At 37.8% G+C, this 27,610-nt stretch overlaps 1 protein-coding gene across 1 annotated transcript in view; it reads left to right on the plus strand.

Annotated features, from left to right (window-relative positions):
• Positions 1-26,412, plus strand: part of EIF3H (eukaryotic translation initiation factor 3 subunit H) — an 86,327-nt gene extending 59,915 nt beyond the window's left edge. Inside the window, exons 3-8 of the mRNA XM_007188799.2 lie at positions 11,772-11,939; positions 13,468-13,567; positions 14,801-14,950; positions 22,180-22,300; positions 24,308-24,440; positions 26,189-26,412. Coding sequence (XP_007188861.1) covers positions 11,772-11,939; positions 13,468-13,567; positions 14,801-14,950; positions 22,180-22,300; positions 24,308-24,440; positions 26,189-26,286 — 770 coding nt within the window. The 3' untranslated portion in view covers positions 26,287-26,412. The remainder of the gene's footprint in view (positions 1-11,771; positions 11,940-13,467; positions 13,568-14,800; positions 14,951-22,179; positions 22,301-24,307; positions 24,441-26,188) is intronic.
• The last annotated feature ends 1,198 nt before the right edge of the window (positions 26,413-27,610 follow it).

Raw genomic sequence — 27,610 nt, forward strand, 5'->3', positions numbered from 1 at the left:
ACATTATAGCTTGAAATAAATACTTGCTGTGTGAATGTATGAAGGGGTGAATGTATGAAGGGATGAATGTATGAATTTGCTGTTCAAGATTTTTCTTCCCCAGAATATAAGGAGGAAGCCTCTGTAAGCTGTATTGCCTTTATCTGACCATCAAAATCTATTCTGCAAGGAAGAGATATATATCCTTTGGGGATAAAAGAGGGCTTTTTGTTGTTGTTAAGGTGATATTACCTGGTTTGAAAATGCTTTGGAAGATTGCAAATGGCACCTTTTTTCAAGGCTCGGCATACCCAGCTCGCTCTGTATCTGGACACTGCATTGAGGGACAGTTTTTTTTGGCGGTTTGAGTGGGGGGTGAACAATCTGAAACAAGTTCAGGGAAAGTAAAACAAAGATAGCCTTTTCCTAGATAGTTATTTATGCTTCCCTAGATATTTATTTATTTATAGTTGTGCAGTGTATTTCTGTCAGTGCAGCCCATAGAGGTTAATTCTATTTCAAACATCTGGCAGGATCCTGCCTGCCAGTTGCGGAAGAGAATTATTTGGTCTGTTTTGTAGCCTTCCAGCATCTTTCTGTAATACTTTTCTTGCCTTTCAATGATTTTTACTTCTTGCCTGTATGCTGTTTCATCTTCCTCTCTAATCCAAGAGGTCCGCCATAGAAAAGCATCCTTAGGAACCTCAGATTACATAATGACAACTGATTAGACAAGTCTCAGTAATGGCTTCTAGAGATCTCTGTGTAAAAACTCCAAAAGATAACAGGCTTACTGAGTTGCTTGAAGATGGTTTTTAGTGTGTGACTGTAGAACTGTATTTCAAGGAACGTTTGTAACATAGCAGGATAAAATTTGTGCTAAGTGTATTTTTATAACATAACATTTTTGCTAGAGCTTTCCCCCCAAATGTGTATTCTTCTCAAATGGAGAAAGGTTACCTCTCTGTTGGGATCACCACTCCTTGCCTTTAGAACAGTCTTAGCTTACTAGCTCCGGTCATATCATCTGGTGGGTAAAGGAGTGTATTTTCTCTTGGGAATTACTAATCTAAATCACAGAGTTGTTTAGATGAAGCCTCCATCCAGCTTCCCACATGATGGACTTCCTGGTCTTGGTAGGACAAGGGTAAAAGTGACAATCTGTTGGGTGTCCTGCTGGGGTTTCCTTGGGACCTTCGGCCTGTCATTTTTACTCTCCCTGAATGGTGTGTCTTTGGTGATCTCAGTGCTGTCTGTGCTACTGTTTGGCTGCCCCTGAACTGAATTGATTACTGCTTCGCATCTTGCCTCCTTTCCACCTTCCCCCTACATGTGCACAGAGGAGTGGAAGTTCCCTGAGAGCCAAGACCACATTTGGCTTGTTCTCCATTGCATCTCAGTGCTTGTTACTCTTTTTTGGATCTTAGCCCCTTTGAGAATTTAGTGAAAGCTTTACACCCTCTCTCCACAAAAGTGCACATTTGTATGGTTTTGGGAAAAAGAGATTGTAACAGGAAAAGTAACACGGCCTCATTAAAAACAAGCCACAAGGATCAAGCCTCAGATTTATTGTGGTGGCTGTGAGGGTTTCTGCTTGTCCATTTTCTCAGCATAGACCTCTTTATTCCTTACCCCATAAAAATAAGTTTGCGTGAAGCTGAGTGTGTAGGGGAAGAGATGGGGGCAAAAAAGGGTTGGATGGAGAGTGTGGTTACAAGTACTTCTGTTTCTATGATATAAATAATCCATGGGAAATTATTTGCTCTTCCTCACCTTTTCTTTTCTTTAACTCCTGTCACTTTCCATTCTTGCCAGCTTTCCCTTCTTTGCGTTGCAGTTAAGGATACTCTTATTCGTGTCCTTCAAGCTTTCTTCTTATAGCATCTTTAATGCTGATTTTCTAATCCAAATTGTCCTGATGTTTGAAGGTAAAGGGCACTGTCTTCGGACAGTTGAGGCTGCAGGAGTGGATCACCCTACCAAGTGATAGGTGGCACGTTAGAAAGCTGTTTGCTGTATTGAACTGAGCTGAGCTCCGTCACTTGCGTGGGCAGTATTTCCAGTAACCTTTACTCAGTCAGTGCCTTGTGTAAGGTGGCACTGCTGCTCACTCTTCCTTCCCATTTCCCCCCCGTATTCTCAGCACGGTTTCTAAAGTCACCTGTTGGGGAGGGGGCAGGGAGCTTATTTCCTTTATTTGGAAGAGTTACAAATGCAATCAGGAGATAGAAACTTATATAGCACAATGCAATTATATTGTTATATACCCAGTAATAATAGAACACCCAAGATTACCTTTTCTCGAAATCTAATTTCTGTAGCTTGTCTCTTTATTGACTCTGTTCTTTATTGTACTGAAAATAATTAGTTTATAGTTTTAGTATCTAAGAAGTATTTTTTCCTTTTTCATGGTAGACTGTTTTTTGATCATATTCATATTTGTACATAAACTTTCCTTTGACTCAGATAAATACCATAACCTCTAGATTATAAATAGCATTTCTGAATGATAGGTGATGGTGGAAACCCACTGAGCTCTTCTTGAGGTCATTCAGTGCACCAAGCTCTTGTTGCTAAGGCTTTCATTTATCCTCTTTACTACTTCATGAAGTCGATACTGTTTTTATTCCCATCTTACAATGGCAGACACCTAGGCTGAGACAATTTGTCATAGGTCACACAACTAATATATGTTAAAGATGGTGTCTTAGTCAGCTTGGGCTGCCCTGACAAAATACCATAGACTGGATGGTTTAAACAACTGGATGGTTTAAACAACAGGAATTTATTTTTCAGTTTTGGAGACTGGAAGTTCAAGATCAAGGTGCCAGCAGGGTTGATGTCTAGTGAAGGCCGTCTCCTTGGGTTGTGGCTACCTTCTCACTGTGTCTTCACACAGCCTGATTACTCAGTACTGCCTATGGATGGAGAGAGGAAGCAAGCTCTGAGGTGTCTCTACTTATAAAGGCACATACTCCATTGTGAGGGCCCTACTCTCATGACCTCAACTAAAACTAATTACTTCCCAAAGACCCTGTCCCCAGATGCCATCACATTGGGGGTCAAGCTTTTAACCTATGAATTTGGGGTGGGTCACAGTTCAGTCCATAGCAGATGGTATTCAGACCGGGTTGGCTACTTCAGATTCTGAATAGTCTGGTACCATATTCTGTTCTCTGCTCCCACAGTTTAGGAGCTCTGGTATCCAGATTATTTGGTGACCATGTTAAATGTAATAAGTTGGCCAGCAAAAGAAAATGCTGTTGATACTTGTGTACGTACTCCTTTAATATTGTATGTATTGCACACTTCTTTTGCCGAAAACCATGGAAAATAAAGGTAAGAATAAATAAGAAAACAAAAATCATCTATGATCCCACTCCCCGGAGAACTGTTGCCATTACCATTTTAGCATATTTCTTTCTAGTTTTTCTCTTTCGGAGGAGGGCGCAACCTAGGTTACTCATATATTCTGCTTTTTTTCCTCCTCTTGGCATCTCACGAGCATTTTCCCAGTTAAAATTTTTAGAAACATTCTAAATGATTTTTGCCTTGGAGAAAACAGATTTGAGAGCTATTAAGAAAGTAGAGGACTATATGAGCTGAGTGTGGGAGAAGGTGGACAAGATTGATGACTCAGGGCCTCTCACTGAGGGAGAAAACATAGAATTAGTAGGCATGGAGGGTGGGATTGATAAAGTCAGTGTATACTTTTACCGAAAAATGCTCGTTAAGCAAACAGCCATCTGGACTGGAGGTAAGTTTTTTAAGTTGCCATCATCATATGGTTGGAAGTTGAAACCACCATTTTCTGGGTGGGGAAGTTAAGGTTCAGAGAGAGAAGTAAATGCGTTAATTGACCACCAGCTCCTATTGAAGAGGGGGTACCTTTAAAGCTCATGTCACTGTAACTTTTATCAGGCTCCCAGCACAGGTGATACTCAGTAAATGGTTTCAGAATGAACAGTATTGCTTGTATACTGCAAACAGTACTTCCAAAAAATGATCATTTGTTCTGTATTTTGAATATTTAGTGCTCACTACTGATGCATCCCATTCTGTGTTTTGAACAGCCTGAGTTTGATAGGTAGTTTCTTACAGGATGAAGCTATTAATTCATTTTCGTAGCCCTTTCTTCTTTTATTCCCCTGCTGCTGCTTCTGCTGCTGCTTGTAACTTGTACAAACTGTTTTCTGTGTTATGACTCATGAGCCATTCTCTCCTTGTTTTACTTTAAAAACCTAGATTTATAAAAAAGGTAAATCAGTTGTGATTGTTCTATTAGAGAAATCCTTTTGCTTCTCAAAAAACTGTACAATAGTTTTCCTTTGAAACCCCACATGAAAATTTCATTTTAGGCTTAAGAACGAGATAAAAGTCTTACCTACTTTGGGATCTTATGTTTTTCTCCCTTTGGATAATATAAATTACCATGTTTCCCTTTTTGATTTGACTGCCAGAGCCCAGAACTAAATTTGTGTGTTTTAACCAAAATATCTATGGCTTGCTTCACTTTGTTCAGGTCTCTGCCTCACCTTCAGTTTCCACCTTCTTTAATCTAATTTGTAATTTCCCTAGATGTGATTTTACTGGTTATGCTTTTTAATGCAAGCTACTTCATGTCCTTTGTGAGCATGGTAAGATGGAGATGGATTGATTTATCTATCTATAATTTCCTAATAATTGCGACCCTTCTCTAGTACATTAACGACAATTAGGTTTTTGAAATATTTCTTTTAGTACCTAACTTTGTGCCAGCATTAAACAAGTACTTGATATATAGCTGTAAATATGGCAGGGGCGTTACCTGTCCTCATGAAAGTGCATGAAATACATATTTTTCTAAACCCAGAGATTCTCATTTGGTCTTCTAACATACTGTGCTCCTAATTGTAGCAAGTGGTAGCAGTGGTCAGTAGGTTATTCTTTAAGTGAGACTTCTTCATGGTGATAGGTAAGGAAAGGGGGTCTGTATCCCCTTGCTCCCATCAAAGTGAATTTACTTTGTTTGTGTAAACAGATCTCAAATGACATACAATTAACTTAGTTGCTGTTCTGTGTCATTCACTTACGTGCATCTGTTTTCATGACCAAGGACATAAATGTATATATATTTTAAAAATTCTCGTAACCTCAGAGAAATAGGATTTCTTGGCTGTGTTTCATGATTTGGTTAAGAAGATACAATATGAATTTGTTGCAGGATATACACAGTATTTTCTGTGAAGAATCCAGTTTATTTCATAGGAGACTTCTTGAGATACATTAAAACCTCTAAAAAACCCTGATTTCCAATAATTTTCAAAGCTCTTACTAGTTTTAAAAGATAAGGTAGCACACACATCCTCTTCCTTTATTCCCAGCTTGGCATACAGAAGAAATTACTTGTCAGAATTCATAAACACTTTAAAGAAGAAATTAAACCACCCAGGACAAATGAACACTTTAAAAAATATTTCTGGTAAGATTAAGAAAGGCAGTATTTTTGTTATTTCTTTTTAAATAGAACAGGTTAATATCTAGGTAGAGTAGAATTTATATTGGACTCTATATTTCTCTATATTGTGAGAAATTGAACTCTTACCATAGTTCTTAAGCAGTTCCAGCGTGGCCTTAATAACAGGTGTATTAATTGCAGGGGGGGCGGAAAGGATGAATACGTAATGCAGACTGGGTGAAGAGAATATGGAAGTTTTAAGAAGTACGTACTCTGTAGTTCTCTCTACCCAAAGTAGACTCTTATTTAATTCTTTTTTCAAATGCACATTCTGTTTGCTTAAATCTACATCTGCTCCTAGCTTTGAGCATTGCCTGAAACGTATGTGTGGCTTGGCAGAAAATCTGATATGAAGAGGAAAGTACAGAATAGTTTGTCTTATTAAATGATGAGGCAGAGTCTTCACAGTTCATACCCTGTCCGTGCTCACCGTGTCTCATGGTGCTGCTGGGAAAGAGGGTTGTGATTATTTTCTTAAAAGCCCTCCTTAGATTAGCCCTAATGCTAGAACAGATATATTTTGATGTATTCCACTTTCCTGTCATGTTTGTTGTTATCATTGATTTGTTTCAGAGTTGTGGGGTTTTGTTTGTTTGTTTGCTTTTAAAGCCGTTTGCATCTCTTGGTTGAGCTTAGTTTGTTTCTTTGTTTCAAAGAGCATGTACAACTACACATCTGGTCTCTCTTTGTTCCTTTTCTTGATCTGTTTGTGCAGGTCATCTTTGATCTGGTCCAGTGCTTAGTTTCAAATAGTAACATAGAATGCAGTGTTTTAGGAGTTTGATTACATGTTTGTGATAATTTCAACTTTGACATTTAAAAATCTTTGAAGGTGGTTTTATCACTTAAAATCTTACTGGTAGTGCTAAATTACTAGTTAATTTAGTGATAAAACATGCACAAGCTGTGGTTTCTGAAAACCTAGAAATTGTGTATTTCTGGTGTATCTCTATTATGCTTTATTGATTCAGAAATAATTCACTCTACACTTTACTAATAAAGAAGAGATGAGATTCTGTAAATGGATGGTTGCCTGGGCTTCGGAGTCAGAAAGTCTAAAGTCCAGTTGAGTCCTGCCACCTTACAAGCTGTGGTAAACAGCTTTTCTAAAAGGATTTCAGTAATCGTGATTAGCTCATTAGAGTTATTGTGAGGAATAAAGTCAGATAACATATGTAGACCACTTAGCAGGAAGTGTGACATAATAAGTGCTCACTAAGTGCTAGTTTCTTTCCTGGTGCTTAGTCTTGTCCTTTTCCTCCAGGCTATATCTATGTATATTTTTAATAAGATTTTATTATAATATATTTTTAAATGATCTGGATTTATTTGATACAATATTAAGTAGTCAAATAAGACAATAGATCCATTGAATTGTTTTTAATTTTTAAAATTTAAATTAGTTTATTACTTGGTCCTTTAATTGTTCCCCAATAAGACATCTATAACCACCGCCCCCACCCCCACCGACCCCGCCCAACAGTCTGCCAGACAGATAGTTTTAGAGTATGCTTCAGCTTCAGTTTTCTACTTTCAGCTCATCCCAGCCTGGCCAACTGTGGTAATTCTTTGTTCCTGTTTTTTGGCAATAAATTGCATTTCATGAGGGCTCACTTAAAATAATAAAATAAAGGTGGTTTTTAAAATGAAGGTGAGGAATTGGAGGTGAAAAGAATGCTGATTAATTATTGTGCTGAACTGAAAAGCTTCGAATTCATTGTCCTTCCCGGTGATCTTAAGGGGAACTCATATCTCAAACTCTTGTTCGGTTGTTTGCCAGTGTGTGAGTCCAGATACAGCATTTAAATATAAGGCAGCAGATTATTTTCAGTGTTTTCATATTTGGAGATAAAACGAGAGAAAGCCCAACAAATGTGGTGGATTTTTGTAAGGAATAGTTATTGGGCAGCCTGCCTCAGTTAATACTGTTTAGCTCTAGGCAGTTTAAAATTGACTGTTTTGCAAAGAGGGTATCTGGAAAAAGTGAATGTGAATACACTGGTGCCAGATTGCGGGCAGTTACTCGGTGCTGTAAACCAGGCTCTCCTTTGCTTGCGAGCGGCTTAAGCAATGAAGGCAATTGTAGAGGTTGAAGAGATTTATAAAACTTCACCTCATTTTTATAATCCTTCCAAATTTTGTAGCACCACCTCAATTGCATCTAAGTGTAGCTTTTGTATTAGTAATTTGAGTTGGCTTGGTAGTAACTACCAATTTGTCTTTGAAATTCATTTGCTGTGCACTGTTTCTCCTCAGTCAGTCGGCAGGGGGTTTGCTTTTTAAACTAACAACGTTTAAAATGTTCTTTCCTAAACTTCTCACTACACAATTCTGAGCCTTTCTATTGAATATTATCATATTTTAAAGTAATCCCCCTCTCCCCAAAAGTTTTCCCTTGCTATTCATCTTTGGAAAGTTCTCCAGAAATATTTAGCCATTAACTCAGAAGTTAATATCGTTGGTTGAAATTGCCACTTGGGCTTCTGTTAAATACGAGAACTTTAGAACAAAAATGAAAGTGTCTCTAACCCTGAGCCAACTCGGCAGAGTTGCCAATAAATGCTTGTCTCTTATTTCATTGATCTGCATTAACTCAACTGTAGGGAGGTGTGGCACTTTATCTCAAGGAACTTTGGTTTTCTTTTCCTTCTCCTTTCTCTTTTGTTTGTTTTGCTGTAATTCTCTTCCTCCTGAGAGATAGGAGTGAACCTTATCTGTCTAGCCACATCTTTTCTACCGTGAGAGATAGGAGTGAACCTTATCTGTCTAGCCACATCTTTTCTACCCTTCTTTTTAAAACTCCAGTGGCCTGTGGTGGCGGGGAGAGGGTAAGTGAGGATGGCTGGGAATGAGAAGGAAATAGCACCAGCCCCTACTCACCAGAGCCTGCGGGCTGGGACACACGTCCTCACAGTCCTTTCCAGATAGCACGAGCCCTTCCCCTTTCTGTTTACCCAGTGTCCTAGCTAAACTGGGTCTCTTGTTTGTGCCTCACCTGCCCACCCCCGGTATCCCTCCCCTCCACCTCCAGCATAACTCCTGAGAGGGACTAGACTAGCAGAGCCACTAAAGCAGTGGCATTTGCCTGGGAGATTAGAATCTGGAATGATCGTTCCTTATTTCCTGTGTAAAGTTTACTGGCATGTCACTGTATCACGACTTTTTTTTCCTTGTCATAGGGTAAATGGGTGTCAGCTGGTGTGGCAGCTCAGCTCAGTTGATTAATGGGTGTGTTGGGAGCACAGTTTTGAGACAGTTTAGTGGGACAGTCTGCTGTGCATTTCTTATCCCCACTTAGGTTTACCGGGAAGCTTTTGTAGGGTTTGATTTTGTACTTTCTGAGAACTTGGATTGGAGGAGGAGGAAAAACTGTGAAAGGAGACAAGGGTCACATGTCTGTGTTAACATAAGAACAAGGACATAGACCTAAAAGACTGCAGAGATCAAAATTCACTTGGCTGTTTCTGAGTTGTCTCTTGCTTGCATATAATAGAACAAATATGACTTCTTTAAAAAAATTTTTTTTTATTAAATCGAAGTAACCTCTTTAAACTGTGCATTTATTGGAGCCTCATATGTGTAGTTCCAGCGAGGACTGGACCTCAGTGCACCCCAACTTCACTTTGGAGCTCTAGCACCCTTACCCTCACCTTTTCAAGGATCACTTGTAGTCTTTTTAGATCCTTTCTTGCTCTGATACCTCCAAGAGGACATTCATTTAAAAAAAAAAAAAAAAGTTGTGTTTCTTAATTTAAAAATTTGGGGTGGTAAGTCTAAACCTAGATGAAGAATGACCTGAAATTTCACATATGTTTTTTGTGTGTAATAGTGAAATTCCAGTTCATTGTAGATTTTCAAAAGCAATTTTATTAACTCACCTGTAATTGCTCTTAACCCTTAAATTTGTATTTTCATCCTATGAAAACTCTTATGACCTTAAAAATAAATTTTTATTAAAGCCTCGTAAAATCTTGTATGTCATGATTTTCTAAGCTGTGGAAGAGGAAAATAGAAGTGCTCCCCCCACCTCCAACCTCGCCCATAATATAGAGGTTTATTTCTTCATCCCTCAATCCCCAGAAATAAATACATTGGCACTTATTACAATGGTAACTCCGAGGGCGACAGGCTTCATTCATAGGCTTAGTATTTAGTCTCTTCTCTAGCTGAGAGAAACACTTCATTTTCCTCCTTATCGTTAACCAGGGGGCTGTAACATAGGTAAGACTCTGGATGAAGAAGGAATCTGGAGGTTTGCTACTGATTGTAAAGTTTTCTACTTCATGCATCCTGAAAATGCTATTATAAAATCTGTTGTATTCAGGCTGTTTGACTTAGTAAGATTACAGAATATTTTTCATAGGAAAGCACTTTTATTTTAATTATTAATGCATGCTACCTGCTTTAGTTTATAGAAAAATCATTACTTGTAATTAGCATATCCAGTGAACAGTGTGGAATCGTAGCATTTTGACTGGGATGAGCTCTCAGATCTTTTTGGAGATGGGAAAACTGAGCATCAGAGAAGGACAGCAAGATTCCCCACGGCAGAAATCTCAGAGCCGACATGAGAACCTAGATCCGGGTCTAGGATTCCGGGTCTTTTCTTCTTTTCTACTATTGCCAGTTGGTAGAATCTGTCTTCTGCTTATATTACAGCTAAATTGTACATTGACAGATGTTTTAGAAGTACCAATTTTAAAAAACTCATCCTATAAAATTGTGTTTGTACTGTCAGTTGCTTGGTAATTGCTCCCCGTCTCCTCTTTCCTATCCCTTTAAAATAAATATTAAATTTAGTTCTGGCTCCTGTTTTACTGGTGATATTAGAATTTTTCATTCATAAGTTACATTTGATTAAATTTTACTAGCCAAATCAGTGATTTTACTTTAAAAGAGTTATGAAATTTTAAAGCAGAAAGAGACAATAGCGATGGTTCTATCCCAGTTTTATGTGGTTGATAGGAATCTGTTAAACTGGCTAGGAAGAGGGGTATCTTATATGCTAGAGAGCGAAAAAATTAAGATAAAAGATAATTGATTCAAGATTACCGTGTTAATTTTATACCGCTTCTTCTTGAGGCCATCATATTGTATATAAAAAGAAAACTTCAAAAAACACATAATTCTTGAGTAGTTGATGAGTTGGCTGCCATCTTTTATCATAAGAAATATAACCTTCCTTGGAATAAGCAGATTTATACTTTCTTTACCTAGTAACACGTGTTGAAAAGACCGTGTCCATCTGGGGAAGTTTCTTTTATACTTTATGATCCTGAATTTTGTTTGCTTTGTAAAACCGTAGTGCTATATAACCAAGGAAATGACAGACATTTAACTTTACTTTTGCTAAAACCTGATTAAGAGTTTTGAAAATGAAATGGTTAGATTTTGAGTTAAGCAAATATGTTTACTCAACACAGTCATGCATTTTTATTATAATAGAAATAGCTTGAATATTATGTTAACTATAAAATTTTCTCCTGTTTTACATATTTGCTACTCATTATTGGCCTATATTGCTTTTTAGAATACATTATTTATTATAGTGTCTGCACCCATTTTTCTAGTAATACGGCTTTGAGTTAATAATATACATTATAGTCATTAATTTGACATGTAAAAATCATCCAACTGTTTCATTCTATACATGGCGATTAAAATATAACTATTCTAATGAAAAAAAATACTGGTGATTACTTAACACAAAGGAACACACAGACAAGAAAAAAGAATTCTTTTCTAAATTTAGCACATGCAGCAGGGGGCACCAGTTGAAGGCAAAAATGAATTCTTATATTTTTAATCAGCTACAGCTTGTATCCTGTTCATACTTAAATAATGTGGTAGTTAATTGTTTTCCTGTTGGTTTTCTTGATGGTTTTAACTTCTCAGTTCTAAAAGCTGTGTTGAAGACATCGATAACTACTCTCAAATTATTAATTCAAACATAACTTCTTAAAACCAGCCAATTTAGTAATCACACAAATTTTTTCCTTAAAAGTGGAGACACATTTAATAAATAATTACTTGTTTGGAATAAGGCATTATTATTACATTTTTAATACTGTTTCTACAAAATGTGCTTTTGTTGATGAGAAAAGGAATGCCCTAATGATTTGAAAGCTTAATTTGTTTTCTTTACATGTGAAGCGAATGAATTTAAAATCTGGAAACCTGTTCCCTTTAGCTAATAAATAGTTGTGTAGAAATTTGTTTCCAGAAGGGCTTGTTTTTAATCTGGGTAATGTCATTACATAGTTTTTCTTTTGTCCCCCTCGTCCCCATCCTCTAGTCCAATATCAGATGGAAATGATGCGGAGCCTTCGCCACGTAAACATCGACCATCTCCACGTGGGCTGGTACCAGTCCACATACTACGGCTCGTTCGTCACCCGGGCGCTTCTGGATTCTCAGTTCAGTTACCAGCATGCCATTGAAGAATCTGTCGTTCTCATTTACGGTTAGTAGGTGTTTCCTTTATTATTCTTTTCTTCCCTTAATATTATCACTACTACTACTATTTTTGCTTTCTGTCTTTTCGCCTCTCAGAGCAGCCTGGCAGGCCTTCTCAAGTCAATACCAAGCCTGTTTCTGCAGCAGCCTCGGCAGCAGCTAAGTCTAGACAGGGTTTCCTTCTTTCTGTTTATTTTTCTTGCTATCAGAGCCCTGATGTGTACATTTTGGAATGCTGGAGTAGCTGCTTCATTTTTATTCCTCCATCTCCCCTCCCTCATTTGAAGGGGCTGGTGGAACTAGACCAGATGTCTAACAAACCCCGATTGCTAGAGTGTCTGGCTCTGTACGTGACTGACCAATCGTAACACAGTGTGCCAAGTTTTTTTTATACCTCTGACAGCAGCGTACAAAACCTGGACTGTTTCTTAGCACAAAGATTTTTTTCTTTTCGGCCTATTTAATGGTGTTTCCTCAAGCTCTCCAGACCAGATGTTCTGTGCTGTATCAGAACTGTAGGCAATTTAACAGCTTTATAGCCTTCCCCCTCCCCAAACACTCACAGTTTGCCATATCTGGCAGACTTGCATATAGTTTCCAGCTGAGAAGTAAATGTAACGTCCTGAGTATCTGTCAGAAAAAATACTAATGAATACGATCAATCTTATGAGCTGCCCCCAAATTGTTTCAGTATGTTAACAATTGGATTACAGTAAAGAACAAGTTGTTAAAGTGTACTTATACTGGCTGGAAACATTGCATCATCAGACCTTGATGAATTTTCCACTTGTTTCAATCTATTTTGGTTTTCATTTTATCACCTATTGCTAAAAGTTTCACTGTGTTAAGTTTCAGGCAACATGAATGTTAACACAGGTTTTAGGCGAATATTGGCATGCCGGAGCCGTTATCATGCAGCAAGTGCTAAGCTCCCTTACTCACGGAGTGTTTAAGCAGTTAGCTTTGACAAAATTAGTTTCTCTAAAACTAAAGAGACACTTGTGATTGCACTTTGACTTTAGTGGTTTTGTTTTTAGAATCTGCTTTAACTAAAAAATTTGAACAGTGATTGTTAGGATGGCTAAATTTTGGAAGGGCTGTTCATTTAAATTAGTGGACTAAGAACTACACAATGCATCCAGTGAATTTTCATGTTTAATATTCATTAGTATTTTCCTTCTAATTATACAAGATGTATGTAAGATGTATAGAACATATGCTGTATTTAATTCTTGTCAAGATTGCTGGTTCTAGCTGAGGAATAGATTTGAAAATAACTGTGTTTTGTATCTTCTGTTTATACTTTCGGGAGGAAGTTATTCTGCCTATTATAAGTAGGATGATAGGTTCCTGCATTTTCACTTACTGTTTGCTATGCTGGTTTGAATCTGCTTCAAACTGTGTTCTGATTATTTATTTTGATCTTCGTTTTGCAAAGACTATGATAATTAACAGAATGTGCCCAGAACCAGTGTCATTTGGGCACTGGTAGTGACAGAATTCTTAGTAATTTCTTTTTCTTTTCCTTATTTGAGATCCCATAAAAACTGCCCAAGGGTCTCTCTCACTAAAGGCATACAGACTGACTCCTAAACTGATGGAAGTTTGTAAAGAGAAGGATTTTTCTCCCGAAGCGTAAGTGTTTGGGGGCCTATAAGGCATGTGTTAAGGATCGGGTGTTTTTCTTTTAAGATATTAGTTTGCCACATGTATTGAATCCTCGGTGGTGGTGTGGTAATGCTTTTGCCATGTGGACGGTAGAAGTTTCTGCATGGCTGAGTGCCACTTGATTTCTCCCTTTCCATGTTTAAACTATTCTTTATGGAATGTCTCATCTGTTGTTCTCAGCATGGGTGAATTCAGTTAGAGTGGGGATTAATTAGCTACTGGATTTGAAGAAATATATGATTAAATAAAAGGGAGATGGGATGAGTGAGTGTTCAGTGGCTGTCAGATTGTAAGTTCTGTGTCAGAACAGTTGTGAGCTGTTTGTCTTATTTTCTGACCTCCTGTTTCATTGGGGGGGGCGGTGTGTGGAAAGATACAAATATTTTTTAGGGTTCAGTAAGGAATGTGGATTTTTTGGATATTTTATGGGTGACAGGTATGCAAAGAATTAATTGAAAAAGCTGTTTTGTGATCCTACATAATGGCATTGGAATATTTACATTAAAATTTAAAAAATTCAGAATTCTTTCATTTTCTGTTAATTATAGGAATTTTTATTTCTTATTAAAGTTAGTGCTTTTGACTTCATGTAGGACAGACGGTTCATTACTAGTTTACCATTTGGCTCCTAAAGAAGTTAACATGCAAAGAATTTAAAAAGAAAAGCTAACTCATGAACAATTCCTGGGCATGGTAGTTATAACTAAACTATGAGGAGTTGCGTTCTTGCTGTGTTCTCAGCCACTGCGTGTGGAGTAACGTGTGAGTGTCCTGCTACTTGTTAATCTCTCGAGTTCAGTTGGCTTTTGAAGTGAACTTTCCAAAAACTAGAGTATTTCTCATTTCTAGCTATTTTAAATGTTTTAGATGTAGATTATATAGCATGATTTCCTATGGCATTTACATTTTCGTATCTGAAATTTTGAAGATAACCTGATTGTGAAGAAACAATAGTTTCTTTTGCTAAGAGTCTTATTTTCTAGTCTTAGAGCTCCAACTCGGATCATTTTCAGAGTTGTTCAAATCACTCGACTTATGCTTGACTCGGTAAAACTCTAGTTTCTCTCCCTTTTTAAAAGAGTGCTAATGAGACAAACAAAAATCCTGAAGAGGGCCTGTAATTAGGGAAAATGTATGAAATAATCACTTTAACACTTACTTCTGACCACCAGAGTAACGTATTTTTAACATGCTTCACAGATTGAAAAAGGGAAATATCACCTTTGAGCACATGTTTGAAGAAGTGCCGATTGTAATTAAAAATTCACATCTGATCAACGTCCTAATGTGGGAGCTTGAGAAGAAGTCAGCTGTAGCAGATAAACATGAATTGCTCAGTCTTGCTAGCAGGTAAGCGGCCCTGTCTAATGAAAAGTCCCTTTTTTAATCACTTTCTGCAAAAGAGTCTTTTACTTAGACTTTAACCTGTGAAACAAGAAGAAAATTACTTAAGCACATTTTGAGGTTCTTAAGACATAGTAACAACATGTAGAACTTGTCCAGCTCTGCCAAAATCCCAGGAAAAACACCGTGGTTATTGATAAAGTGAGATGGTGTTTGAATACTAATAGCTCCTGTTATTGTAGGAACGCTCTGCTGCCTTTTCTGTGTCATTTTTGCTTTGAGATGGTACATGCCCACAGGGGAGGGGTGTTTTGATTTGGCTCAGCTTTATTTATTGTACAGTGTCCTTAGAGGCTATGGTATTATGTCTGGATGTTTAATAATGCTTGGGAGAAAACCAAAAATGCTTCTCTGTTTTACTGTGGCATTTGCCCTTGTTCAGATGTAGACTCTTTTAGCAGTAAACTTTCCATTTGAATTTTCAACCAAAATTAGAATTTTCTGAACCTGACACTGGCTTTTGCTGTCTTAGACAGTGGTGACATCATTTGCTTCATCGTGACTGCTTTAGCTATCTAGTTGCTAAGATATTATTTATTATATTGATAAAATGCTGACTGAGGTGTTCTAAAACAGATTATTTCCTTTATGGAATTAATGTTTCATTTCCCCTCATTTATTGCTTTTAACAGAAATATGAAGAGAGTCATGTGTATAGCTCCTCTTAAATTCCCTTTAAGCTTGATGTTAGTGATTGTTTTGTGGCAGGAGAAGGCTGATAGCAAGTAGGTAATCTATCAGTATGCATTTGCTGAATGGCTTAGAAAAACAAGGTGTGTTTTCATAAAGCAACCAGTTTGGAACAGAAGCTCAGTTATTTATCAGGTTTCTAGTTATCCCAGATAGAAGCTAGTACAAAAGAATACGCAGGCTTTGTACTTCTTCAATATAAGACAAGTAGGGGTAAACCCAGAAGGACCAGTGTACCCAGTGTTCTTCTCCATGCACTGGGATGGGTGGGACTTTGGTTGAAGTGCCACCTTCATTGCATGAATTCATCACAGCGGCCACTAGAAAGTCTTAACAGGGGAAGGAGATGGAAACTGGATGGTAAATGGAGTGCTCAGTAATACAGCCAGGTTGCAAGGGTCATTTGGCACTAAAGAGTGAGTGTACTGTTTGACTGCAAACGTATGTTCACAATAGTCCTTTAATTTGTCTCTTTTAGAAGGTCATATTTTTCTTCATTGCTTTCACAAACACACTCGGCACACCTGTATTTAAAGCATTGAGCTAAGAACCTTTTTCAGCATGCAATTTGATGTATTAAGTATATAGTTATATAATTATTTTAAATTTACTATGTGAAAGCTTTTGCTTACGTATTATTTATGTCTTCACCTTTCCCCAAGCTTCCTTTATTGAGGATACAAAACAAATACAGCCCTTCTCTGCTTTCCCATTACCAATGAGCTGGTCTGTAATGTCTGTTTGTCCAAAGCAGCATTTAGAATAGCCAAGAAAATGTTCCCAGTTTGCCATAGCAACTAAGATCTGGACAGATATTTTATTATAGTTTTTATCTTCTGTATTTTATGTGAAATAGGAAGAGAAGACGTTTGCTTTCCATGTGAAGTTATTTAAAAGGGTAAATTGGTGTTCCCGTTGGGAGGAAAAAAAAAAAAAAGAAGCAACCTTGAAGCCATGCTTATACTAATGGACTATTACATTGGCACAAATTGATAGTACTAATTTAAGAGACTGAAGTGTAACCTTTGTACCTCTCAAATTTTAATTTCTAACATTAGTAGCATGATGATGCTAATCATCATTTGCCATAAAATTTTTTTCTAAGAAACCGCATCAGAAATCATTCTGAAGTAGCTCCTTAAACATTTCGCTTGGTCTTGCTTATCACAACCCATATGCGTGTTCCAGTTCTTTGATTTACCTGATAAATTTGCTTTATGCTATGAATAAAACATATTGTATTCCCTTTCATTTAAAAAATTCTAATTCTTAACTTTAATTTTATTAGATGGAAGTTCTGGTAATGGTTATTTCATAACAGCCTTTATTAATTTTTAAAAATCTGTTACACAAGCCTTTGGCTTTTCACACATGCAAAAACAATTCTGTTCTTATTTCCTCTTTAAAAAAGTAAACTAAGGGTGGGCATCATACATGAAGGAAAATAAGGACAAATTGATACTGTAGCCAGAGCAGACTTATCACTGCACCTCTCGGTTCACATCTGTTTAAGTTATCTGTTTTCAGTTCTTTGTTTCCTTGGCAATAAAAGAAAAGACTATATTATTGAAACTGCCAACAATAACTCCCTGTTTCACTATTCTCGTTGAACTGGTACTGAAAAGATCCCCATAAAGTTGCTCTTGGTAGTGGACCTGATTTCCTATGAGTGTTATCTGTGAAATAGTTCTGTATTATTGTTAATTCCTTTTGCCCTTCAAGACCTGTACTGTGCAGATTTTCACGTATTTCGTATTGGTTAGATTTCTGAAGAGCACTGTAGCAACAGAAATGTTATGAAATGTTTAAAGTCCGCACACCTGCGCTTGTGCTCTTTCACTATAATTACATATACCTACAACACGTAATGTTAGTACTTTCCATTAAAGACGCTTTTTAGTAGAGAGGGAAGTTCTCTTCTAGTAGCACCTTTCTCATTGCTAAAATCAGTGTAGTCAGTCTCCAAGATGTAAGGTCTGGAAAAAATAATAGATCTTTCTCTGCAATGGCAGTTAACTCTTCTTAATGGCTTTCTCCAGTGTCACTGCTCTCTCCTCGATCACCCAGTCAAGGATTGGTGGTGATCTTTCCCTTCTGCGAATTTCTTTTGCACTTAAGAACATAAATGACTTATTTAACAAGTAATCATGTAGTTAATTACAGTATTTCTTGTATTTAATATAGTTCTTTGGGCCTCAGTTCTTTCACTGGTGAAAACGAGGGATCAGTGTCTCCCCTGAGGCCTCATCCAGGTCTCTCTTTTTCTGCACCCTCTCTCCTTGGGTATCTCCAGTTCCTCTCTGTACTGGTTCTTTTCTGTTACATTTATTGACTGGATTTTCCCATTAATTTTTTTTTTTTTTTAATGCTCGACAGTTGAGAAAAATTGAAAGGATAGTAAGTAATACAGTGAACACCCATAAACATTTACCTGTATTCACCAGGTGTATGTGTTGCTACATTTGCACCTGTTCTCGTTCTCTCTCCAGACGTAAATGGGTACTTTCTTTCCTGAACCATTTGAAAGTAAATTGCAGACGTGGCACTTAACCCCTAAATACTTGAACATGCATCTCCTAAGAGTAAGTAAGGACATTTAAACTTGTGTAAAGTCACCGTCATCTTAAACAACAAAGTTACAAAAAAAACACCTTCTGACCTCGTGCCGTTATTATCCATCTCCTTTAACCTTTTACTTCATTTTCTCCCTTTTTTTTTTTTTTTTACAGTCAGACTTCTTAATAGGATTTTCTATATGTCGCTCTCTGTATTTACTCACTTTCCACTTATCCTGAACACTTAGTATTCCATCTATTCTGTGTTGTTAGAGTTCTCGCTGAAGTTGCAAAAGATGACTTTATCACGATACTGCTGGATGTTATAGAGTGTTGAAAATTTAATATGTTGATAATACCTTCTTCCTGAAATACTTTCTTTGTAGTTTAGGATACTACCACTGGGTTACTTCTGGGTTACTTCTCATTCTCCACAGTCAACCTTCTTCTGCTCATCCCTAAATATCAGTGTTCCTTGGGGTCTGTCTTCCTCTGTGTGATTCCTGGGGTGATTTCATCTTATTCCTTGTCTTTTGCTACCTTAGGTCAGGGCCTCATTATTTCTTTTCCTGGTTACTTTCACAGTCTCCTAACTTCCTGCTTCTAACCTTTTCCTCTTTCATTGCAGTGATCTTGCTAAATGCAAATTGTATGATCATATTACTCCTTTGCTTAAAATTTTTGGCTGAGTCCCCATTGCCCTTGGAGTAGCATCCAAACTTATAGCCCAACTTCCAAGAGTCTTTGCACTGTGACTGTTTGCCTCTTCAGTTTCATTGCTCTCTTTTTTCCCAGTCTTGCCCTTCTCCCGTGCTTCTGATGGACTGAGTTACTTGCAGTTCTTCAGATGTATCATGCTTTTCATGCCAGTATCTCTGACCATGCTACCTACACACAGTATCTGCAGTGTCCCTCTGCATCTTCCTTGTCTCCAACTCCCATCTTCAGCTCCTTCAGAAACTCAAAATTCAACTGTCACATAATCTGGAAAGTCTCATCTGATCCTACCAAACTATCTTTTATGCTTCTGTTCTGTTATAGAATCTACTACCACTGTGTTGCATTTCTTTTTGTGTTCCTTGCTTCTCACTAGAATGCTTTGAGTGCAACAATGTCTTATATAGTATCTTATAACAGAGTGACTGGAAAAGTAAGTATGTACTCAGTAATGTGTGTTGAAAGAATGCATGTGAGAGGACACAGTATTGTTAAATTTCAGCCCTGAAGTTACTTGGAAAGCATTGTAACTAAATAATCAGTGGATCTGGACATTTGATTAGCTATTGGGGAAAAAAAAAATCATTTTAATTCCCGATCTTGCACCATCAGCTCAAATTATGGATGAATTAAAATCAGACTATTAAGAAATCGGAAAAGAACAGAAAAGTGAATACTTAATCTGATGTCCAAAGAAGAAATATTTAAAAGTGAAAAATGGTTCACAAAATTACAATGGAATAAGATAAATATGAAATAAAATTTAATTTGAAAAAAGCACTTGATTCTTCAGTTAAGTCATTAGACCAAGCTGCTGGATCGAGGTAAGATAGATAGTGCCAGACCTGGGATTAAAAGATAAATTTATCTACACACACACACACACACACACACACACACACACACACACACGCACACCAGATCTATGCTCTTTCTGTTATTTAAGATAAAGAGCCAAAGCTTCAGGTTACAGATGGAATCCATGTTTTAACTGGATTTACTTTTAGTCATTCCCAATATTCCCAGTCTGTTTCTTCCTCAGCCTTTTCTTTCTCTGTAAGTGCCGTAACCAACCGTTCAGCTGCTCAAGCCAGGAAACTGGGAGTCGCCCTTGATTCCTGTCTCAGTTCTGCCCACTTTTCTCCATGTTCACTGCCACTGGGCTGTTCCAAGCCGCCACTGCTTCTCTCTGCAATGCCACAGTAGATCGTGTGTGTGTGTGTGTTTGTGCGCGCGCGTGCAGTTTTAAAATAAAATTCATGTAAAATAAAATCTACCATTTTAACCATTTTTAAAGAATACAGTTCAGTGGTTTTTAATACATTTGCAATATTGTGCAATCATTACCACTAATTTTGAAACATTTTCATCACCCCAAGCAGAAACCCCATGCCTCTAAGTAGTCACTTCTCCTCCCCCTCATCCCCTTGCAGCCAGTAGTTACTTTCTGTCTCTGTGGATTTGTCTCTTCTGGACGTTTCCTATAAATGGAACCATGTTGTAAGTGGCCTTTTGTGTCTGGCTTCTTTCACTTAGTATAATGTCTTTTAAGTTTCATTCATATATCAGTACTTTGTTCTTTTTATAACTCAATAGTATTTCATTGTATGGACAAATCACAGTTTGTTGTTTATCCATTCATCCTTTTCGGGTTTTTCCCCCAATTTCTGTCTGTTTTGAATAACGCAGCTATTAACATACATGTACAAGTTTTTTTGTGTAAGCATAAGTTTTCAGTTCTCTTGAGTATATACCTAGGAGTAGAATTGCTGGGTTATATGGTGGCCCTATGTTTAACTTTTTGAGGAACCACCAAACTTCTCCACAGTGGCCGCACCATTTTACATTCTCCCCACAGTGTACGAGTATTCTAATTTCTCCACATTCTTGCCAGCACTCCACAGTGGACTCTTAACCGTCTCCTAGTTGCTACCCTCCGGTGTATTCTCTGCATAACAGCCAGGCTAAATCGTTTTAAAATTTAAGGCAAAACATGTCACCAGGGTTCATGTCAGAGTCGCGGGTTCTCATTCACACTAAGCGACCGTGTGGTTGGGGTGTTGTGTGAGGCAGCTAATGGCTCCTCGTACGTGCTTGTCTGGCCTCCCTAGCCTGTCTCTGTGCTCCTCCCATGCCAGGCCTCCTCTTTTTACCTGCCTAGTTCTTACCCACCTCAGGCCTTCAGCACTTGGGCTTTCTTTCACCTAGAATACTTTCTGCATGGCTGATTCCTTCTAATCTTGTGCTTTCAGCCTGTCACCTTTTAAAAGAGATATTCTGACCACACTATCTAAGTGTCTTATCTCCCCTCTTCCCTCCTCCCCTCTCCCCATCAATTGTAAGCTCAGTGAAGACCGAGACCAGGAATGTCTCATTCACTAGTGTCTCCTTATTTGCTAACACTGAGGCTGGAACATAATAGGTGTTTAGTAGATACCTGTGTGGAATGAATGAATGAGTACTATTTGTCAGCTAGTTATTTTTAGAGTACGTATATGTGTAGTGGGCCTTAACATGGTAGGAGATAGTTGTGGGCAGAAATCAGTGAATATGGTGGGTGTCGTACTAACCATTAGCATCACTTTGTAAGAAGATTTTGGTAAGTAAGCTACAGTAGAAATTTATGGAGAGGAAAAGAAAGATGAATGACTGTACTTCAGATTCTGGGAAGGGCAGAGGGGAAGGAACCCTCTTTCTTCCTTTGGCCTTGCAGAATAAATACTATTGTTACTCTTTCAGAACCTGCTAGGTAGAGAAATCATGTGCCAGAAGTCTCAGTCTGTTTGCCGGTTCTTCCTTTCTGTGGCTACTGATTTGAATGCTCTGGAGCACAACTGGGGAGAGCGGAGGTGGGGCTCAGGAAACGGATTCAGGAGTACTGAGCCTAGGTTAAACTTGATTGTTCAGAAAGTACCCATTTTAGATACCCTGCTAGATATGTTTAACTCTTTCTACTCTGACATGTGTATGCTCTGACACTAAGAAATTGAGCTATTTCAGATACCCTTGTAGTTAATAGTTGTGGGTTCGATATGGAAAGTTTAATAACAAGCTGACTACCATTCTCTCCTCTGCCTTTGCTTTCCTGTATGTGTGTGCTTTCATTTTTTTTAGCAAATGGCAGATCAGTTTAATATCTCAAAACTACTTAGAGCAGTGGCAGAGCTATAACTTTCAAGTATGACATGTCAGTATACTTACTTTATATTTCAGCAATCATTTGGGGAAGACCCTCCAGTTGCTGATGGACAGAGTGGATGAAATGAGCCAAGATATAGTTAAATATAACACATACATGAGGAACACGAGTAAACAGCAGCAGCAGAAACATCAGGTTGGTATTATGGGAAAATTCAACAAACATAGAATTCCTTTCGAAGTATGGTGCTTCAAGAGTCATCTTCAAAATGATCTAAATTATCTTTGATAAAACATTGACCCTTAGCTAGTAACTCTTTCATGTTTTAAAAGATTATTCTTTATATAGTATGTTCCTAATATATGATTTACAAGTTGTACTTAAAAATACCTATCTTGAAGAGAGCTGGTAGATTAAGCTCAGATTGTAATGCCAAGGTTATGCAAAAAAGAGATACATTTATTGAGAAAATCAGAGGCAGAGAGATTCTAGAGGGTCACAGCTCATTTCTTTACTAACTATAATTGGTTTGCTAGTGGCTCATTGCAGTACAGTTATCAGTCTTCAGTTCATTTAAAAAACTGAGCAGTTGTGATTAAGAGCAAGCAATTTTGATAGGAAATAATAGACCAACTGCTGTGAAATAGATAGTATAATACAGATTTACCTGGAATTACCTGGATATTCTCATATGCACATCCACACTGCTCTGGCCATTTAATCTTAATCTTTATTAGTGTTGCCTGAAGGCCACATGATTTTCACAGTTCCTGGAATACTGTTTTGGACTATATTGCTCTGAAGTGTTCTTAGCATTTGATTCATAGATAAGTTGATTCCAGAATGTACATACATGTGAGTGTTTGATTACTCTGTTCATTAAAATGTACTTTAAACTAGATGTTGGTAACTGTAGGATTTTAAGCACAACTAAGTGGTTCTGAGAATATCATATTTAAAAAATTAATTTAATACCAATGTTCATATGTTTAGTGAAATTTAAAATACTGCGTTTCTACACACATAGAATTTTTAAAACACATATAAATCTATAAAGTATCTTATTTTTAAATAAAAGATGGTGGTGAAGATGGTGATGGTGAAAATCTCTTATAAAATGGGGAGAATAAAACCAGCTTGATTCCATTCCCCTGCTGGTTCTTCCTATAGGTAAAAGACCCAACTGGAGGATCAAATTGAAAATCTGTCACCAATGAAACAGTTGATTCTGGAAACCAATCTTAGGAGATATTTTTTAGAATTCTAGTATGTCATAAATTTTTGCATTTGACATTTATTTCTACTTAGCACCATTCATAACCCTTTTTAGATTTGTCTTACTTCTACTCTCATACCCCATAATGAGTAGAAATTTTTGCAAAGCAAGTTACTTCCCTTATCTAAGGGCTTAAAATTTTTGCTAGCCTACCCTGGTTTCCCATTACCTGACCTTTTAAGGCTGTGTGTGGGATATTATTTCCTCTGCTATCGTAAGCAATCCACAGCTATTAGCGTCTTGATTGTAGTTTGAACTATAAGTTTATAGTTGATATATACCTTTATATATAACCCCACTTTCTCTGCATTGAGTCGTAAGAATCCAGAGTTTGAAAGTTTTTGAAGCATTATCTGAGCTAATATTCATTCTTTGGTGTAGAGCTAAAGCACAGATGATTATCTGTTGTTAGGAATTGATAGTGTTTACTGTTATAATAATAACAGGAATGGTGACGTTATAATAGTACCATCATCAGTATTATTGTTACTTTGGTCAAGAAGGATAAAGCTGAAAAAATTCCCCAATACGGTATTTCATTACTTAGTTCTTCAAGTTAAGATGAATCATACTTGTAGTGTTGTTTACCCAGTTGTCATAATTGGTCAAGTTATTCCCTTTCGCTCATGAATCTTGAGCTTCTTTGCCTGTAAGCCCCATGTTTCTCACATAACCAGTTTTGTTTTTCTAAATCATTAATTATATAATCTTAGAGCTCAGAGGGACACTAGAGTTTACAACAAGGAAGTTTTCTTTGACTGTTACCATATTTAGCCTCTTAGAAGAAAGAGTTATGAAGGGTTACATTTATAAAACCGAGATTGGAGTTCAAAGCAGTGGAATTTTGCTGATCACATAAGTGAGGGAGGTCTTTTTTCTCCCCAGGTAGAGAAAAGTAACCCAATCATTTCCTCTCTGAATTTTAGTATCAGCAGCGTCGCCAGCAGGAGAATATGCAGCGCCAGAGTCGAGGAGAACCCCCGCTCCCCGAGGAGGACCTGTCCAAACTCTTCAAACCACATCAGCCCCCTGCCAGGATGGATTCTCTGCTCATTGCAGGTATTGTTAGCCAGTGCAGAGCATGGCTGGTTTTCTTTATTCTTTAGGAAGCAGAAGACAGTGAGAGATTCACAGGGTAAGACATCTAAATGTTAGTGTATTTTAAATGGTTAAATGATGAACTTGAATCTAGCACCTGTAATTTCTGAAATTTAAGAATTTGTCAGTCTTTGTTATTTCTAAGGTCCTTTCAGTGCTTCACTCTGTGTTTATCTAAACAAACACTTTCGAGATGGGATTATATAAACTTTCTAAAATGGGAAGGTTTTGTGTGAGTCATCTTTCATGGAAACCAAGAAAAAGTGTTTATCATCTCATAATGCAAAAGGCCATTGAGTTCAAACCCCTTACTTTTGATGTTCTAGCCTAGCCTTGAGCCCAGTGTGTAAGTGGGTGTTTGAATTGAACTGAAGTTTTTGATTCAAAGAGGTATTTCCCTTACTTTGACTTGTATTGTAGCAACATGAATGTAACTCTCCATGGACTTTCTCTGGGGATAAACATTTAACACTGCCTTAAGGTAGTAGAGCCGTTGTGTCCTGTGCTAGGACTTGATTTTGAATATATAACATTCATGCCCTTATTTAGCTATAATCACCTTATTTCTGTATGAATGTTGTTGAATACTGTTTGATTCAGTCAGCCAGTTGTCTGAGAGATTTGTTAGAATGAAAATCCAACTCAGAGAAAAGCTGGTCTTCTGCAGTTTCTCAATTCTGTTGATATATTTTTAGTGTGGGGGAAATTCCAAATTCCTTAAAGCTTTCTGGTACCTGTATAAATGAGATTCGGGAAACTGAGACACATTACTTACTTAAGGGCCACTTCAAGCAGAATTGTATTTCTTATACTCTCAAGAAATGTGTAACTGTTGCATCAGATTAGATCATTTGTTTTAAGACTAATGCAGTGGTGGAGCCCTTTCCTCACATGGGCTCCTTGCTCATGCTCTGTCTGGGCTCTGGGGGTGCAGGAGGAGGCTATTGATATTTCTGGAGCACAGACTGAAAACTACTGTAGTTAACGTCCGGGTCAGGTGGGTCTGGTTAGTTTACAGTTCTGTGATTTGGTGTCTCCTTTCTACCTGGCTAAGAAGAGCCAGTGCTGTTTTCTCACTTGTCTTAGTTACAGTGTTGGTCTGGTCTGCACAGTCAGTACGTTTTGATTGACAGCTAATATGTGCTTAACTGCTGGTAATCTTTTTAAAAGTTGTCGTTTTTCTTCATTATCCATGTAACCAAGAGTGGAAGATAGCTTATTTAAAAAAAAAAAAAACAACAAAACTTATATTCTTTATTATTCCTTATGAACGAATAGAATTCTTAATTCTTTTAAAAAAATTTTTATTGAAGTATAGTTGCCATACAATATTATATGTTACAGGGTTACAATTTAGTGAATCACAGTTTTTTAAGGTTATACTCCATTTATAGCTATTATAAAATACTGGCTATATTCCCTGTGTTGTACAATGTAGCCTTGTAGCTTATTTTATACCTAATAGTTCGTGCCTCTTATTATTCCCTACCCCCATATTACCCCTCCCCCCTTCCCTCTCCCCACTGGTAACCACTAGTTTGTTCTCTATATCTGTGTCTGCTTCGTTTTTGTTTTTGATTCAAAACATAACAAAATAAAACTCTGATGATGCTGTATTATGCTGATTTTCTTGTTTGACTAGTATTCTGGGTCATTTTAACAGTTTGTGGAACATTATGACTCTCTTTCTCACTTTCCCAAATGCACAGGCCAGATTAACACTTACTGCCAGAACATCAAGGAGTTCACTGCTCAAAACTTAGGCAAACTCTTCATGGCCCAGGCTCTTCAAGAATACAACAACTAAGAAAAGGAAGTTTCCAGAAAAGGAGTTAACATGGACTCTTGAGATCACATTGGGGCAGTTCTCGGAAGAAACACACTTGCATATTGAAAAGTCTTTCTAGCAAATAATAAAATAATAATAAAACAATCTCGACTGCTTGCTCATTTGGTTTTAGACATATTTAGCTTCTTATTTTTGTTTCGCTTATACCTTTGTATTTCCAAAGATAAAGCAGGCTTGACCAGAAGCATCCCCAGGCTCAGACCTACAGGCTCCGTTACCTTTGTCACACCTCTGTGGTGCCACATTTCAGCCACCGGATCCGGACAAGTGCCGCTTGTCCCGGTGCCTGGCCCAGAGGCCCTGGTGCCTCCTGTGAGTTCTGGTACTTCTTCGCTCCCAGGTGAGCGCCCCTGAAGCCCCAGGCTTTCTGTGCTTGCCCTGGCACCCCTGGTCCCCAGGCCTAGAACCGCTTGGCGTGCTTCCCGTGGGTCCGCCTTTTCATTTCTTCAGGTGGTGGTTGCCCAGTCCCCATGCTCATAGGCCATTCATCGGGCACAAGAATTAAAAAAAAAAAAAAAAATCATTTCGCCAAAGGACCATGTTTTTGTATGAAAATGAAATTGATTCTGTGTGTGTGTGTTTTCTTTTTAATTGAGGACTTCACGTTTATTTCTTTTATACCATAAAATATAATTATGCTAATAACAAGTTTTAGGAGTGGGGAAAGAAGAATTGGGAGACAAGTGCTACACTGGGGGGAAAAGACTATTTTAATAATTTTGTATTTGGAAGAAAAAAAAATCCTGCCATTTGTGTAACACCAAAATCAGTGAGATTTACCAGCCAGCGGAGGTGTGCCTATGAGACTCTTATGGATGGTTTTCCCTTTGAAGACACGGCTCCTAAGAAGATGATCAAAGGAATGGGTGGTGGGGTAAGAAGAGTTGAGAAATCCTTTTTTTTGCAGTAACATTGTTTTCGAGGCAAGACTGGGGCTCTGGGATCAGTCAGCTGGATCGCACCCCGGCTCTTTTCCCTTTAGTGGGCCCCGAGACACGTTGTGCCTCCCTGTCCTCGTGCAGAGGAGGTGAGAGAAGGAGACCAGTGTAGGGTGCTGTGGGCGCTAACAGGGTCCACGGGGAGCAGTGGTTGGTGTCGAGCAGCCTCAGAGTGAGCTGTGACGAAGGGTGCGCCCTGGGCCCTCCGTTCAGGATATTGGGTTGTTAGCAGGTTTTTGCTTTTAAAAAGATCTGGCCCTCGAACATCCTAGAATTCAAGTCTTTGCTCACATGTAATTAATTTTCCTAGGATAAATTCCTAGAAGCGGACTTACTGGTCAAAG

Source organism: Balaenoptera acutorostrata, chromosome 17 (genome assembly GCF_949987535.1).
Source record: "Balaenoptera acutorostrata chromosome 17, mBalAcu1.1, whole genome shotgun sequence".
In the NCBI taxonomy this organism is placed as follows: domain Eukaryota; kingdom Metazoa; phylum Chordata; class Mammalia; order Artiodactyla; family Balaenopteridae; genus Balaenoptera; species Balaenoptera acutorostrata.